The 16,255-nt window shown below is 39.8% G+C and overlaps 1 protein-coding gene across 9 annotated transcripts in view; it reads right to left on the bottom strand.

Annotated features, from left to right (window-relative positions):
* LOC130911219 (roundabout homolog 2-like) overlaps positions 1–16,255 on the bottom strand; it is an 800,091-nt gene that overhangs the window by 55,987 nt on the left and 727,849 nt on the right. For all 9 annotated transcript variants that reach the window (XM_057829032.1, XM_057829039.1, XM_057829034.1 and 6 more), the window contains 2 exons: positions 10,830–10,872; positions 830–957 (listed from right to left, as the gene is read on the bottom strand). In XM_057829032.1, the coding sequence (XP_057685015.1) occupies positions 830–957; positions 10,830–10,872 (171 nt within the window). The remainder of the gene's footprint in view (positions 1–829; positions 958–10,829; positions 10,873–16,255) is intronic.

Here is a 16,255-nt window from a genome sequence, read left to right as displayed (position 1 = left end):
TTGCCAAAATGTATATGATCGGGAAAAATTATCGGGAATGACTGGAATTGAATCGGGAGCAAAAAATAAGCAATCGGATCGGGAAATATCGGGATCGGCAGATACTCAAACTAAAACGATCGGGAGCAAAAAAACATGATCGGAAACAACCTATCTCTACCTACCTCTAATGCTTTGTCGGAAGAAATCTAATTCATTGCTTAACTTTAATTTTCTTGTATGGTATATTAGCTGAATTACAAGGTCAATTTTAAAGGCCGACAAACCCTGGATTGGTCGACAATCCATTTATTATAACAAGAATCAGGTTTGTGAACCACTGCACTACCAATTAAGAAAAGACCAATGAAGGCGAACTTTCCTGATGATCCATTAAGGAAATCTCCAATCCTAGTGTCTAAAAGCCCCTCCCTTCCATATTTGTATGCCTCAAGCACATCAGTGGCTCTGAGTCAGAGTGAGCCCGGGAAGTGGCAAGCATCTCCCACCCTGCGTGCATGCCCAACCAAGGGAAGATGATGTAGAGCCACAGCGGAAGCGTCTGCATCTGCGCCAGCCAAGCTGAGCCTGTCCTTCACGACTGGCTGCGCCACACCGTCCTTTCGCACAGCACATCCCTCCCCCACAACCACCATCAACACCATTGCCACTACCTCCCATCTGCAGCTCGGCGGTATGGGGCTGTGACAGCAACAGGATGAAATGTTCTCCATTAGTCACCCCGGTGACAGGGAAGGGTTTACACTGTGTGTGTCCTATGCATATATGCACAGGATTCATCCATGTCGACATCTTGTAGATAAAAGCACGGAAGAGAAATCCCTCTCACCTCCTCGGCCAAAGTTGGTGAGGTCATTAGGTCCTCCGGAGCTGCTGTTGACAGGCAAGCTGGTGGCGGGCCAGGAGTCAGCCAACCAGGGGTAACCTGGGTCGCTGGGATTGAGTAAGCCTGGTCGACTGAAAAGTAATGCAAGAAGAGAAAGCAGAGTTTAGTACAGAAAAGTCGGAAAATCCATTATCAATATTTTAATCTCAGACAAATACCTAACCCCTAACCTCTACTGCAATTATTCATTATACTGTACATACAGTGGTGCAAATAAGTATTTAGTCAACCACTAATTGTGCAAGTTCTCCCACTTGAAAATATTAGAGAGGCCTGTAATTGTCAACATGGGTAAACCTCAACCATGAGAGACAAAATGTGGAAAAAAAAAAAAACAGAAAATCACATTGTTTGATTTTGAAAGAATTTATTTGCAAATCATGGAGGAAAATAAGTATTTGCTCAATACCAAAAGTTCATCTCAATACTTTGTTATGTACCCTTTGTTGGCAATAACGGAGGTCAAACGTTTTCTGTAACTCTTCACATGCTTTTCACACACTGTTGCTGGTATTTTGGCCTATTCCTCCATGCAGATCTCCTCTAGAGCAGTGATGTTTTGGGGCTGTCGTTGGGCAACAAGGACTTTCAACTCCCTCCACAGATTTTTTTATGGGGTTGAGATCTGGAGACTGGCTAGGCCACTCCAGGACCTTGAAATGCTTCTTACGAAGCCACTCCTTTGTTGCCCTGGCTGTGTGTTTGGGAACAGTGTCATGCTGAAAGACATAGCCACGTCTCATCTTCAATGCCCTTGCTGATGGAAGGAGATTTTCACTCAAAATCTCTCGATACATGGCCCCATTCATTCTTTCCTTTACACAGATCAGTCGTCCTGGTCCCTTTGCAGAAAAACAGCCCCAAAGCATGATGTTTCCACCCCCATGCTTCTCAGTGGGTATGGTGTTCTTCAGATGCAATTCAGTATTCTTACTCCTCCAAACATGAGAACCTGTGTTTCTACCAAAAAGTTCTATTTTTGGTTTCATCTGACCATAACACATTCTCCCAGTCCTCTTCTGGATCATCCAAATGCTCTCTAGCGAACTGCAGACGGGCCTGGACGTGTACGTTCTTCAGCATGGGGACACGTCTGGCAGTGCAGGATTTGAGTCCCTGGAGGCGTATTGTGTTACTGATAGTAGCCTTTGTTACTGTGGTCCCAGCTCTCTGTAGGTCATTCACTAGGTCCCCCCGTGTGGTTCTGGGATTTTTGCTCACTGTTCTTGTTATCATTTTGACGCCACGGGGTGAGGAGGGAGTTGAAAGTCCGTGTTGCCCAACAACAGCCCCAAAACATCACTGCTCTAGAGGAGATCTGCGTGGAGGAATGAGCCAAAATACCAGCAACAGTGTGTGAAAAGCTTGTGAAGAGTTACAGAAAATGTTTGGCGTCTGTTATTGCCAACAAAGGGTACATAACAAAGTATAGAGATGAACTTTTGGTAATGACCAAATACTTATTTTCCACCATGATTTGCAAATAAATTCTTTAAAAATCAAACAATATGATTTTCTGTTTTTTTTTCCTCCACATTCTGTCTCTCATGGTTGAGGTTTACCCATGTTGACAATAACAGGCCTCTCTAATATTTTCAAATGGGAGAACTTGCACAATTAGTGGTTCACTAAATACTTATCTGCCCCACTGTATATCTCGCTGGGAATTAAAGAATCAAGAACAAAAAAATGAAAGCAGTCAACATACAAATATGAAATCCACCATATGTAAGCAAGTTGTCAGGTGTTGCGCTTGAAAAACGAAAGAAATACAGCGATATATTTTTCCCTTTCACAAAGTCAGAATTCCATCAGGCACAAATCACTTTTAATCTCTGCTGTTTCTCACAACAAGTCTTTGTCACGCAAGAACATTAATTAATACATTCACTTTCAATTTCCTTAAATGTTTTCTTTTTTATATATTTTGCAGCATTTTCTCCATCAACCTCTCACAGCGATGTCTAGAAAGCCTTAAATTTCTTTTGATGTGACATCAAGCGCCCACCGTGACGAATAGGACCCGGTGTGTGGGATGCTGGTAAAAACAGGAGCTGGGTAAAACGGGGGCGGGTGGCTCCATTGAACAGGTGTTCTGTGCCTCCTTATAGAGGACGTGAACCATAAAAGTCAGCCATTAAGAGTGTAACCTGTCATGGGTGACAGCACCGGGGCCATTAAGGCCAATTTACTGTACGCTCACGTCTGCACTTCATTAGTGTGGGCGACACAAAAAGAATTTGAGTGCCCCCCCCCCCCCCCCCCCCCCCCAAAAAAAAACTTCACCTTTCTATCAAACAAAATTCTGACAATGGCTAATAATTGAGGTATTCACAATCTTATCAATAATATCCATTGTTTTCCTTGAACCGAACTTAACCTAACCTAACCTAACCTAACCTAACCTAACCTAACCTAACCTAACCTAACCTAACCTAACCTAACCTAACCTAACCTAACCTAACCTAACCTAACCTAACCTAACCTAACCTAACCTAACCTAACCCAGTGTTTCTCAATTATTTTCTGTTACGCCACCCCAAGGAAGACGTAAATGTTTCGCGCCCCCCCCCAAACTCTCTGCCGCCACTGTAAATAGTATCATTTGTCTATAAAATTACTATTATAAGTACGCCTCGGCCTAACATTGTGTACTTTTTGTTCTATTAAAGTAAAAAAGTAACATAGATCAACTTATAGTAAAGTATAACTTTATCAACATTGTTTTGTTTGTAACAGAAAAGACAACCTGCAATTTGCCTGAATTAAAAAAAAAAAAAAGTCACATCGAAACTGTAAAAATACACTCAAGTTACATTTTTGACCATTTGATACTGAAAAATTAAAATTTAATAAAATCAATAAATAATAAGAAATTCAAATTGATTAGAAATATTAACTCATGAGGACAATATGCCAAAAAATTGACAGAAAAAAACAAAACTGAATAGAAGAAAAAAAAGAGTGTCTTTGGACAGAAGGACAGTTTTATTTTTGCTGCTCACAGTATCACCTCCTTTGCAGTGGTGTGGGGTTATTTTGCACTGAGCATGCTAACAGAGCTCACTGGTTTGCTGATATAATACTGACAAAGCGGGGTGATTGTTGGTAATATTCGGCACGTTTTCGCTGAAAAACAATCAAGTGGCTTATCAATTAGATTGGGGTCTAATGTCTTGAAGTGGCGTCTCAATTGATTTGGCTTCCGACTGTCCGCTATAATCATTTTTAGACGCAGTAAACAGTGGTCTTTCCTCATCTCCCACTGTATTAAAAGTCAAAGCCAAAAGGCTGGAAAAAAGCGCATTCTCGGCGGCCGAGGGAGAACCGTAGGTGAGGGTGGTCGTCGTGATGATCCCAAGCCGAAAATGGCACTTCTTGGGCGGACACGCGAGAATGCAGAAGACAGTGGGTCGCTGCGTGGGTCCAGCCGGAAAATGGCTTTCGAAAATGGCGCACAGCTCTTCATATCTCTTTTCTGTGTGCTCTTGCTTAGTTCAAAAATACTGTGCGCACTCTGAAAATGAAAGCGCCACTGCCACCCACTGAGTGGATGAGCAAGTACACTTTATTCTACTACGGCACAAAAAAAAAAAAAAAATGCATGTTCCCCGAGATCACATGCGCCACCCCTGGCATCGCTCTGCGCCCCCCTGGGGGAAGTACTATTTGAGAAGTACTAACCTAACCTAACCTAACCTAACCTAACCTAACCTAACCTAACCTAACCTAACCTAACCTAACCTAACTTAACCTAACCTAACCTAACCTAGCCTAAACTGAAACTAAAATTACTATAACCTAAACTCATGATAACTCTAAAGTAACCAAAATGTAACTTTAACTTAATTGCAAACAATAATCTTCGAACCTCCCTAGCCTAAAACAAACCCCAAGCCACTGATAGCCACTGATACTTCATTCTCGCCTTCATCGACCATAAATGTGTTCTTTATATTCCTTCTATTCATATCCCATTTTTTTCCCTTTTCATCCAGAACTAACAAAAGAAAGAAAACCTAATCCACATCTGACTGTACCTTGTACCATAACCTGCTGTTCATCTTCTACTTCTATTGACATACATTTGACTCAAAAACAAAGGCTATTCGAGGGGCAAATGGTCACATCAAAAAATCTGAATTCAACCTGTAACTGAACATGACTTTGTATCTATCACTGAAGGGCTCAAAACTAGAACACACACAATCTAGTATTAGATCCACATGAGGGAAACGGCCAAAACATGCTTTCATTCTTCCTCACCTTGCACCCGTCACCCCTTATTTAAAGCATTACTTGGTAACTTTTCAGTTTTGGTGGATTTTAGCGACTCCGGTGGACAAAAGCTGTCGTGCTCTGCCTTAAGGAAGTCTGCGTTTCAAGCGCTGCGTTTTCCATGAGGACCAGCGCACACCCAAACAATGTCGTACAATCAATCAATCAATCAATCAATCAATCAATCAATCAATCAATCAATCAATCAATCAATCAATCAATCAATCAATCAATCAATCAATCAATCAATCAATCAATCAATCAAAAATCATTCTCCCGGTCGCCTGTAGATGGATCAAACAACATTTTTGTTCCCAGTGGCTGTGTGAAAGATCAATAGTGATAAGGTAATGAATCCAGTTGTGGCTAAACAATACTAGCAGCATATGACTGTAGTATGGCTAAAACTAATCAGCGTTGACGAAATCGGTTAAGCGTGGGGGGGTGTCACGCCAGATGTTTATTGGCCCATGTTTATTCATAGACTTCATAATATATTGACGGGACATGGAGCATGGGGCCGGTTAATAGGGGGCATATCTCCATCAAAGCTGACCAAGTGGAAAGCCGAGCTTCTTACGTTAAAAATTCTTGTGAATAAATGCTTAAATAATTAAATTTATAGATATGGACGTAAAACAGCCTCGATTCTTGGTTAAAAATAAAAAACAGGCAGTTAGCATTTATTTTACGTAAATATGTCGAATATGCTGCTAGTCTTTAAGCCACTGTGGCACCGCCTTTTCACCCTAAAGAGTTTTTCAGGTTGAAATGTCTTGTGAATAAATGCTTAAATCTCTGAATTCTTTATAGATATGGACGTAAAACAGTCTCGATTCTTGGTTAAAAATAAAAAACAGGCAGTTAGCATTTATTTTACGTAAATATGTCGAATGTGCTGCTAGTCTTTAAGCCACTGTGGCGTCGCCTTATCAATACAAAGAGCTTTTTACGTTCAAATTTCTTGTGAATTAATGTGTAAATTCCTGAATTCTTTATAGATATGGACGTAAACCAGTCTCGATTCTTGGTTGAAAGAGCAAAGAACCGGGCAGTTAGCATTTATTTTACATAAATATTGCGAATCATGATGCCAATGCCGTAGCGGTTAATTTCTCCCGTTGATTTTTTACACAACGTTTCAAAGTGAATACATGGTACGAAAAATATAATAATTACCTTGAATCCTCGAAAAAAGTCACTCCTGAGACAATCCTTCCTGTTCGTATGCGGTACAGCTTTCGTAGTTTTTCAACCTAAATCTGGCGTTGGCGTCCTGCATGTGTTTGCGCATAACTGCCACCGACTTCAACCTACTGAAGCAGAGTGTGGGACAGCCCCCTACTTGAAGGCGTGGCGCAGTGTCTGGGCAATGTGTCCCGTCAATATCATTATGAAGTCTATGGTTTATTCTGTATATCCAGGAAGCCTCCCTCTTTCCCTCCTCAGAATTTTTTGGGGTCTCTTTTGTTGCTCTCCGATCTTTACAGAATTCACGCGAAAGCGTTTGCTTCGACATCCGTTGCTATAATGAATGGGGAGAGAGGGTAGTGACGTATGTTTATAGTTTTTTTTCATGTGGCAGGGTTCCTGCTACCCTCCTCAAAGTTAATCAGTGCCAGTGAAAGCGATACAGACCCCCCCTCCCCCCAAGGTATAAAAGAGCTGTCATTTAACCAGTTGTCAGTCGACATGTTATTACAAATGTTATAAAAAATATTTTATAAAGGTTGAAACATGACTGTATTTTTCGGACTACAAGTCGCACCTGAGTTGAAGTCGCACCAGCCATAAAATGCCCAACGAAGAGAAAAAAAACATATACAGTATGTCGCACTGGAGTATATGTCTAATTTTTGGGGGAAATTTACTTGATGAAATCCAACACCAAGAACAGATATGTCGTCTTGAAAGGCAATTTAATATAAAAATTAGGGCTGTCAAAATGATCGCGTTAACGGGCGGTAATTAATTTTTAAATATTAATCACGTTAAAATATTTGACGCAATTAACGCACATGCCCCGCTCAAACAGATTAAAATGACAGCACAGTCATTTTACACACAAGTAACAAGCCAACTTGTTACTTGTGTTTTTTGGAGTTTTGTCGCCCTCTGCTGGCGCTTGGGTGCGACTAATTTTATGGGTTTAAGCACCCATGAGCGTTGTGTAATTATTGACATCAACAATGGCGGGCTACTAGTTTATTTTTTGATTGAAAATTTAACAAATATTATTAAAACGAAAAAGTTAAAAGGGGTTTTGATATAACATTTCTATAACTTGTACTAACATTTATCTTTTAAGAACTACAAGTCTTTCTATCCATGGATCACTTTAACAGAATGGTAATAATGTTAATGCCATCTTGTTGATTTATTTTTATAATAAACAAATACAGTACTTATGTACCGTATGTTGAATGTATATATATATCCATCTTGAGTCTTATCTTTTCATTCCAACAATAATTTACAGAAAAATATGGCATATTTTATAGATGGTTTGAATTGTGATTAATTACGATTAATTAATTTTTAAGCTGTAATTGATTAAACATTTTAATCATTTTAATTTGACAGCCCTCATAAAAATACAATAGAGAACAACATGCTGAATAAGTGTACAGTGCATGAACAGCGAAATGAGAACATACTGTCCTCACCAGGACGCCACAGCTCGGTCCTGGCTATACAGCGAGCTAAACTCCCAAATGACGATGGACGGCCGTATAATTTGCTGAATCAATTTCGTCCTCGATACCAAACAGGTTCGCATCAACGTAAATAAATGATAATTAGGTGCTATTACAGCAATGACATTAACGGTTAGCATGCGTTCGCTAGCATTAGCACATCGTTCAAACAACCACACAACTGGCTCGTCCGATCGAGGGTGGAAAACACACAACAACAACAGAAAAGATGGTCCACACATGCGTTGCTTCTGTAGAGATATTTTAAAAGCATAAACAATGAACGTAGGTTCGCAGCTGTGTTTCTCTCTCTCTCTCTCGCCCACTCGCTCAGAGACGCTGCGTAGCTGTCCGTCGTAAACAAGTGCGAGTGCGCCCCCACGTGGGCGTGAAAACGCCACAAACTAAAAGCATGCATTTCAATATAAGAAAAGTCAATGCTACAATTAAACACACATTGCCAAAGACAGAACGCGAACGTGGCCATAAGTATTAAGAGTTATTAGCATAAATATAGCATAAAGAGCATGCTAACAAGTTTACCAAACTATCAGTGTCACTCCAAAACACCAAAATAACATAAAAAAATGATATCACAATGTGTTAATAATTTCACACATAAGTCGCTCCAGAGTATAAGTCGCACCCCCAGCCAAACTATGAAAAAAAAACTACGACTTATAGTCCGAAAAATATGGTACTTAGTGTTGCTTTAAAGCAGGGATGTTTTTTCTCTGTGGTACTGTGTTGCTCAGGTGTAAGAGACTGCAGAGCACCATTGCTTCGCAGTCTGGCTGCCTAGTGTGCCCTTTTTGTCTTGGCTCCAGTGGGAGCTGATGAGCTGGCTTGGAAGGGACTACAGCAGGTGGGCAGACGCCTCTAGCTCCAAGGACGAGGTGCTACAGGTTCTAATGAGAACAGAGATGGAGGCGTCTGAATCCACAGCAACCCTGGCGAGCTGTGATGGGTTCCTGAATGCCAAAGCAGGGCCGCGGGGGGAGACAAGTCATTCAAATTGATGGCTGTGCACCAGACACATCCTCACCACCTACTGCTATCACTCTACCGTGACCTCATCGACCTCCCTCTACTGAAAGTCGAGGTTTAACGGATGGGCCCAATAGGGTTTTGTGAACCCTTCTGCACAAAAGTCCACGCTAAATAATTAGTCTAACTTGTCCTTCTGCGTGCGCATGTGCGTCCCTCCTCACAACATACCCAGTTTGAAAGACGAGCACCTGACAGCTGAATGGCTGCGTCGTCCTTGTATCCGTCACACTGCAGCACTCCCGCTCGAGATAATTAGAATAAGACTGATTTCTACTGGGGATATTTGTTATACACACTCTGTGTGTGGATGGCGGGGGGTGGGCGGTGGTCATACATCTAATGAAAAGTTGACGACTAACTTTTAATCCCCTGCCAGAGTGAGAACTGATGGCAACCTTGGTGGATCAAATCTCATTGGTATCCAGTTCAGCCGATAAGCACCTCACCATAAATATACCAAGCATGATGATATTTAACGGAGAGAAAGTTCATTAATCAGGTGTTTATTGTCTCCGTCAATAAACTGTATGGAACTCAGATTAAAAGCACTGATGCGAGCAGGCGTCTGGATCAATGAGAATTCATTCTGAGAGCTATCGTTCAGTGTTCAAAGCCTGGAATTGCCATGGCAACAATGTCAACACAATAGCACACCTCGTTCTCGCAGTCTTTAGAAGTGAAATATCGTTGAAATATTGATCAAAGCTAAAATCGGAAGTTATTCTCATGTCTCGTAGAACTATGGAATAAAACTAGGGCTGTCAAACGATCAAAAATTTTAATCGAGTTAATTACAGCTTAAAAATTTTGGACATATTATATTATATGTATATTAACCGATATTGTATTATTATTTCATACAATACTTTATCTTACTTCCTTGACATTCCTCCACTGAAAGTTGATACAGTATTTTAATATATCCTGTTTATATGAAAAACAGTTCGGCCAAACACTGTTTTTTTTATGACAGCACTTATTTTAATGTCTGCACAATGGGTTTGTAAGTTTTTTTTTTACAGAGTTAGCAAAATACAGTCGCTAAAATAACTTGCAGATGAACCAGTAAATGTAGCCAACCTGTTGGACGTCAATTCTGGGAGCAGTCCTATTGACACAAGCCATGCGGTACAAATGCAGAAGAATAGCGAGCCATGGGAGACACCCAAATGAGCACAGAGGTAACTGATGTCATTGAGATATTCTCCGCAGACCTTTCACTAACATGCACACGAATGGAGTGGTCTGTACAGAGAGAGGGCAGGGAGACGCGCGCGCGCACAAGCATACACCTTTCCCCTGGGTAATTATTTTTACATTATTACACGTGCTCAGATCCCGGCCGCCCACGCGAGGTGACAGGCAAATTCATCACTCGGGAGGGCTCCTGGCTTCGCCCGCAAAGATAAATGACAAAATAAAAGCCCTCTCTGCTTAAATTGTTTCGCTTAATTCCTCTGAGGAGATTGATGAGTTCATCTAGCGATGCATGAACACAAAGATGGGGCCGGAATGTATATTTTTTGTATAATGTGCAGCTTTTTTAGGAGCTGAAGGAAGCATAAACATCTGTCGTGTGGCTCACAGGCAGCCCGCAGTGGGGCTTCTTGACGTGTACTGTATGTTGTGGATACTTTGAATTACAATGTGCAGAGCTTAGGGTGGAGGATGACAAATGGAGTAATAAAGTTCCTGCCCAACTTTCTGTGTTTTTGTGGCCCCCAAACAAACAAACATTCATTATATGGTCAAGTAAATTTCTGATGTATTTATGCATTTATAATATAAAATATAACATATTAAACATAATGTGTTGTATGACTTTTGTTGTAATTATCCCATAATAGAAGGTGGGCATCCGTGGCTTATATGTCAACCAATACAGCTTTCTTGTGAAAATTTTGTGGGTTTTTACTCACCTCCCGTTGCTCATTAGACCACCGTCGACTCTCTGGAATGTAACTACAGAAAAGGACAGAGAAAAGAAGAAGTATATTAAATTTCCATCACTGTCTTCAGTAAAAGTATATATACACACTGCTGGCCAAAAATATGGGCGCCCCGGCAATTTTGTCAAATAATCCTCAATTTCTCCCAGAAAATGATTGCAATTGCAAATGCATTGGTAGTTATATCTTCATTTATTTTGCTTGCAATGAAAAGACAGAAAAGAGAATGGGGAAAAAAATCCAATCATTATCAATTTTACACAAAACTCAAAATATGGATGAGACAAAAGTATTGGCACCCTTTGAAAAATCATGTGATGCTTCTCTAATTTGTGGAATTTACAGCACCTGCTACTTACCTGTAGCACATAACAGGTGGTGGCAATAACTAAATCAAACTTGCAGCCAGTTAAAATGGATTAAAGTTGACTCAACCTCTGTCCTGTGCCCTGAATGTTCCTGTGTCTACTGTGCGCAGTGCCATCAATAAGTGTAAAGCCCATGGCACTGTGGCTAACCTCCCTAGATGTGGACGGAAAAGAAAAATTGACGAGAGATTTCAACGAACGATTGTGCGCATGGTGGATAAAGAACCTCGACTAACATCCAAACAAGTTCAAGCTGTCCTGCAGTCCGAGGGTACAACAGTGTCAACCCACACTATCCGTCGGTGTCTGGATGAAAAGGAACTCTATGGTAGGATACCCAGGAAGACTCCACTTCTGAACCCAGAGACATAAAAAAGCCAGGCTGGAGTTTGCCAAAACGTACCTGAGAAAGCCTGAGAAAGTTATGGAAGAATGTTCTTTTTTTGGTTCTTTTTGGAAAAAGGCATCGACGTAGAGTTTACAGGGGGGGAATGAGGCCTACAAAGAAAAGAACACGGTCCCTACAGTCAATCATGGCGGAGGTTCCCTGATGTTTTGGGGTTGCTTTGCTAGCTCTGGCACTGGACTGCTTGACTGTGTGCATTGCATTATGAAGCCTGAAGACTACCAACAAAATTTTGCAGCATAATGTGAGAAAGCTGGGTCTCCCTCGAGGTTATGGGTCTTTCAGCAGGAAAACACATTTCAAAAAGCACTAGAAAATGGTTTGAGAGAAAGCAATGGAGACTTCTAAAGTGGCCAGCAATGAGTCCAGACCCGAGTCCCATAGAATACCTGTGGAGAGATCTTAAAATGGAGAAGGCACCCTTCAAATCTCAGAGACCTAGAGCAGTTCGCCAAAGAAGAATGGTCTAATGTTCCAGCAGAGCATTGTAAGAAACTTATTGATGGATACCGGAAGCGGTCGTTCGAAGTTATTTTGTCTCAAGGTTGTGCTACCAAGTATTAGGCTGAGGGTGCCAATACTTTTGTACAGCCCATTTTTGGAGTTTTGTGTAAAATGATGATTTTTTTTCTTACTCTTTTGTGTTTTTGTTTATCATTGCAATCAAAATAAATGAAGATATTACTACCAAAGCATTTGTAATTGCAATCATTTTCTTGGAGAAATTGAGCATTATCTGACAGGATTTCAGGGGTGCAAATACTTTTGGCCAGCACTGTATATAAAAGAAACAAAAACAAGGACAATATTGAACACAGTGTATTATCGCTTCGCAGATGTTGGAGCCACCATGTCTTGGTCAAGGACATGACAAGCAAAACTCATTTTGTCTTCTTTTTGCTACTGGCTTATTATCATCAGGTGCATGATTAAATCTAAAGAAAATGATTAAAAAAGGCAGCGGGATCATTAATCAAACTGTCTGAATTTGCAGGGGCCGCAGAGATAACAAGCAGCAGCTAAAAAAGTCCAAATGAGACGTCTGAATTGGAAGCTTGTTGTCTCCTGATGACAAATGTTATGACACGCTCTAAATTAAAACCCTAACTCACTTAAAACCCTAATGCAGCATTGAAATCCAAACTTGAAACTAGGGTTGTTCCGATCATGTTTTTTTTCCTCCCGATCCGATCCCGATCGTTTTAGTTTGAGTATCTGCCGATCCCGATATTTCCCGATCCGATTGCTTTTTTTTGCTCCCGATTCAATTCCAATCATTCCCGGTATTTTTTCTCGGTCATATACATTTTGGTAATGCATTAAGAAAAAAATGAATAAAACTCGGACGAATATATACATTCAACATACAGTACACAAGTACTGTATTTGTTTATTATGACAATTAATCCTCAAGATGGCATTTACATTATTAACATTCTTTCTGTGAGAGGGATCCACGGATAGAAAGACTTGTGACTTTGTATATTGTGACTAAATATTGCCATCTAGTGTATTTGTTGAGCTTTCAGTAAAGATACTGTAGCCATGCCCAAATGCATGATGGGAAGTGGAACCATGACTATGCGTAGTGCTACCAATTGATATATCTTCTCTACGTTGGGAAATAACATAAGGTGTTAAGAAAAAGATCAATTGCTACCTTGCTTCCCCATATATCTTCCCAAGATATTTCTAATCGCAGGGAGAGGAATTGATAGGCTTTAGCCAAATAAAAAAAGGCTCCAAAGGCTGCCAAAATTCACTCTACTCATTTTATGCTGCCTTTTATCTCTCTATATAGGTAAAACGGCGCCATTACAGATTGAGCGCGACAATGTGTGAGTGGGTCGTGCAGCGCATGCATTAATTGCATTAAATATTTTAACGTGATACATTTTTTAAAAAATTAATTACCGCCGTTATCAGGATAAATTTAATAACCCTACCTTAAGCCTAAACTAAAGACTCTGGATGAGTGTAACATATTATGTCTGTAACGTTAAATACAATTAGAAAAAGATTTAATTAAAAAATATATGTATATTTAAAAAAGGCATGGCCGATATTTTTTTGCCGATTCCGATAATTTGAAAATGACGTGATCGGACATCTCTACTTGAAACCTTAACTGAATTTTAAAACGCTTAACTTGGAATGGAACCGTCTTAGTAGCGACCACTTAAAAAGTGTCTACTAGTATATCAAATCTTTGATTTCAGGAAGCGCTGAGTGATTTTTTTTTGACGGAAATCATCAACTCATCCCCCCCGCCCCCAAAAGAAAAAAGAAACCAAGTGATCTTCTGATGTTTGTCATTTGCTCCCACTTGTTCAACACGCACAGATGAGACAGTGTGCTGTAAATTCCTCCACAGAAAGCTTTCTACACTGATCAAGGGGATGTCGCAACAAGTTCAAGCCGGCGTGAGTACCCAGAGGGGACGTGGAAGGAAGGAAAGACGTAAGGGTGTCTTTGGAGAGGGCAACGCGGGAAAGGGAAACTCCAACATCAGCCTTCAAGAGTAACTATCATCACTTGGTTGAAATTCATTACATCAAAGCAGCATCTGTTTCTGGATCGAATCCTTAAAAAGAAACCTCGGACTTAAAGAGTTTTAGGCTATAAGAGGCCACAATTGTTCTCTTTTACTAAAATATGTTATAAAAAACACATAAAATATAGCTATTGATTTAAAAATCTATAATATTTTGTACATTTTGACGTACGGCGGGCGCCATGTTTTATGCGCGCAATGGACGAATCTTATGAACAATAGGACTTTTGTCTTTTTAATTTTAAGTGGGCCAAATCAATTACAGTATATTTAAAAGTAAATTGACGGAAATTGTTGCTGTATTTTCATTCTTTTAATAAGCCATGTAACTTGTTATGATCCAAGGTTTTGAACAGGAGTGATACTGGTGTGTGGCCATGGCGTACACATCTGACGTTGCTCACAGTGGTCCTCAGTTTTCTCAGGGAGTTTGTGTGTCTGATTAGACACATGAAAAATCAGAGGGAACATTGCCTGTGTTCTACAATTCCTTCCTACGTGGCGAGACATCCCACACATGTGCAAATTGGTTAAGAGCGGCGGGTACTTCCTATTTGTGTTCTATTTGAGTCTTTTATTACCTTTTCATTGCGTTAAAATACTTTTTGCATGTGTTTCCTTCTCATTTTTTTAGCATTGTGTTTTCTTGTGGTAGCTTTAAAACAGATTGTTAATCTGTTGGCCACATTAGTCAGGTTGCGTATTTAAACCACCCTTATTTGATATTACTACATTTAAGGTTTTTTTTAAGGCGTCTTTAGTACAGTATGTTCTGTCTGTATGCATCTAAACAAATTAGGGCTGTCAAAATTATCGCGGGTAACGGGCGGTAACTAATATTTTTAATTAATCACATTAAAATATTTGACGCAATTAACATACATGCCCCGCTCAAACAGATTAAAATGACAGCACAGTCCAATGCCAACTTGTTACTTGTGTTTTTTGGAGTTTTGTCGGCCTCTGCTGGCGCTTGGGTGCGACAGATTTTATGGGCTTAAGCACCCATGAGCATTGTGTAATTATTGACATCAACAATGGCGGGCTACTAGTTTATTTTTTGATGGAAATTTTTTTACAAATTTTATTAAAACGAAAACATTAAGAGGGGTTTTAATATAAAATTTCTATAATTTGTACTAACATTTATCTTTTAAGAACTACAAGCCTTTCTATCTATGGTTTGCTTTAACAGAATGTTAATAATGTTAATGCCATCTTGTTGATTTATTGTTATAATAAACAAATACAGTGCTTATGTACCGTATGTTGAATGTATATATCCATCTTGTGTCTTATCTTTCCATTCCAACAATAATTTACAGAAAAATATGGCATATTTTATAGATGGTTTGAATTGCAAGTAATTATGATTAATTACGATTAATTAATTTTTAAGCTGTAATTAACTTGATTAAAAATTTTAACCGTTCGACAGCCCTAAAACAAATCAAGTTGAAAGCGCATGGTAGTATTTTGGGTGTCAAACTCACCTCTTGTCTTTTTTTCCCTACATTCGCCTAGTCTCATCCCGTCTTTCCTGTTCATTTTGCTTTTGCTGCTCGTTTTGTGAAATCTCCACAATGCGGTCATGCTCATTAACGTTCCTCTCGGGTTCAAATTGAAAGGGTTGAATTAATGACATTTTTATTTTGCTAGAGTCATACTCTGGTAGCCCGGCAGCGTAACCCAGGGACATCACCACCATGCGACGTCAACAACAATGGCGACCTACCAGTTAATCTAATTTTATAAATTATATAAAAATGAAAACATCAAAAGGGGATTTAATACCAAAATATTTTAACTCATTATAATAGTGCTGCAACGATTAATTAACTCGAGTATTCGCTTAGAAACGAAAAATCGAACTAAATTTTGTTGCTTCGAGTATTCGTTTAATTAAAGTGGCGTTGTAATGGTTTATTTTGAAAGCATTTCGTATTATTGATTAGGGTTGGTACACTGCCCTGTGGTATGTCTCTTTTCACATGGCTGAATCCAACTGCTCCCTGTTAAGACCAACGTAAGCTAAGTTTTTGTTTGAGCTAATGTTTTTTAATGCATT

This window comes from Corythoichthys intestinalis, unplaced genomic scaffold (assembly GCF_030265065.1).
Source record: "Corythoichthys intestinalis isolate RoL2023-P3 unplaced genomic scaffold, ASM3026506v1 HiC_scaffold_23, whole genome shotgun sequence".
Lineage (NCBI taxonomy): Eukaryota > Metazoa > Chordata > Actinopteri > Syngnathiformes > Syngnathidae > Corythoichthys > Corythoichthys intestinalis.
Note: the sequence above shows the minus strand (reverse complement) of the source record. Positions and strands in the feature narration are given on the sequence as shown.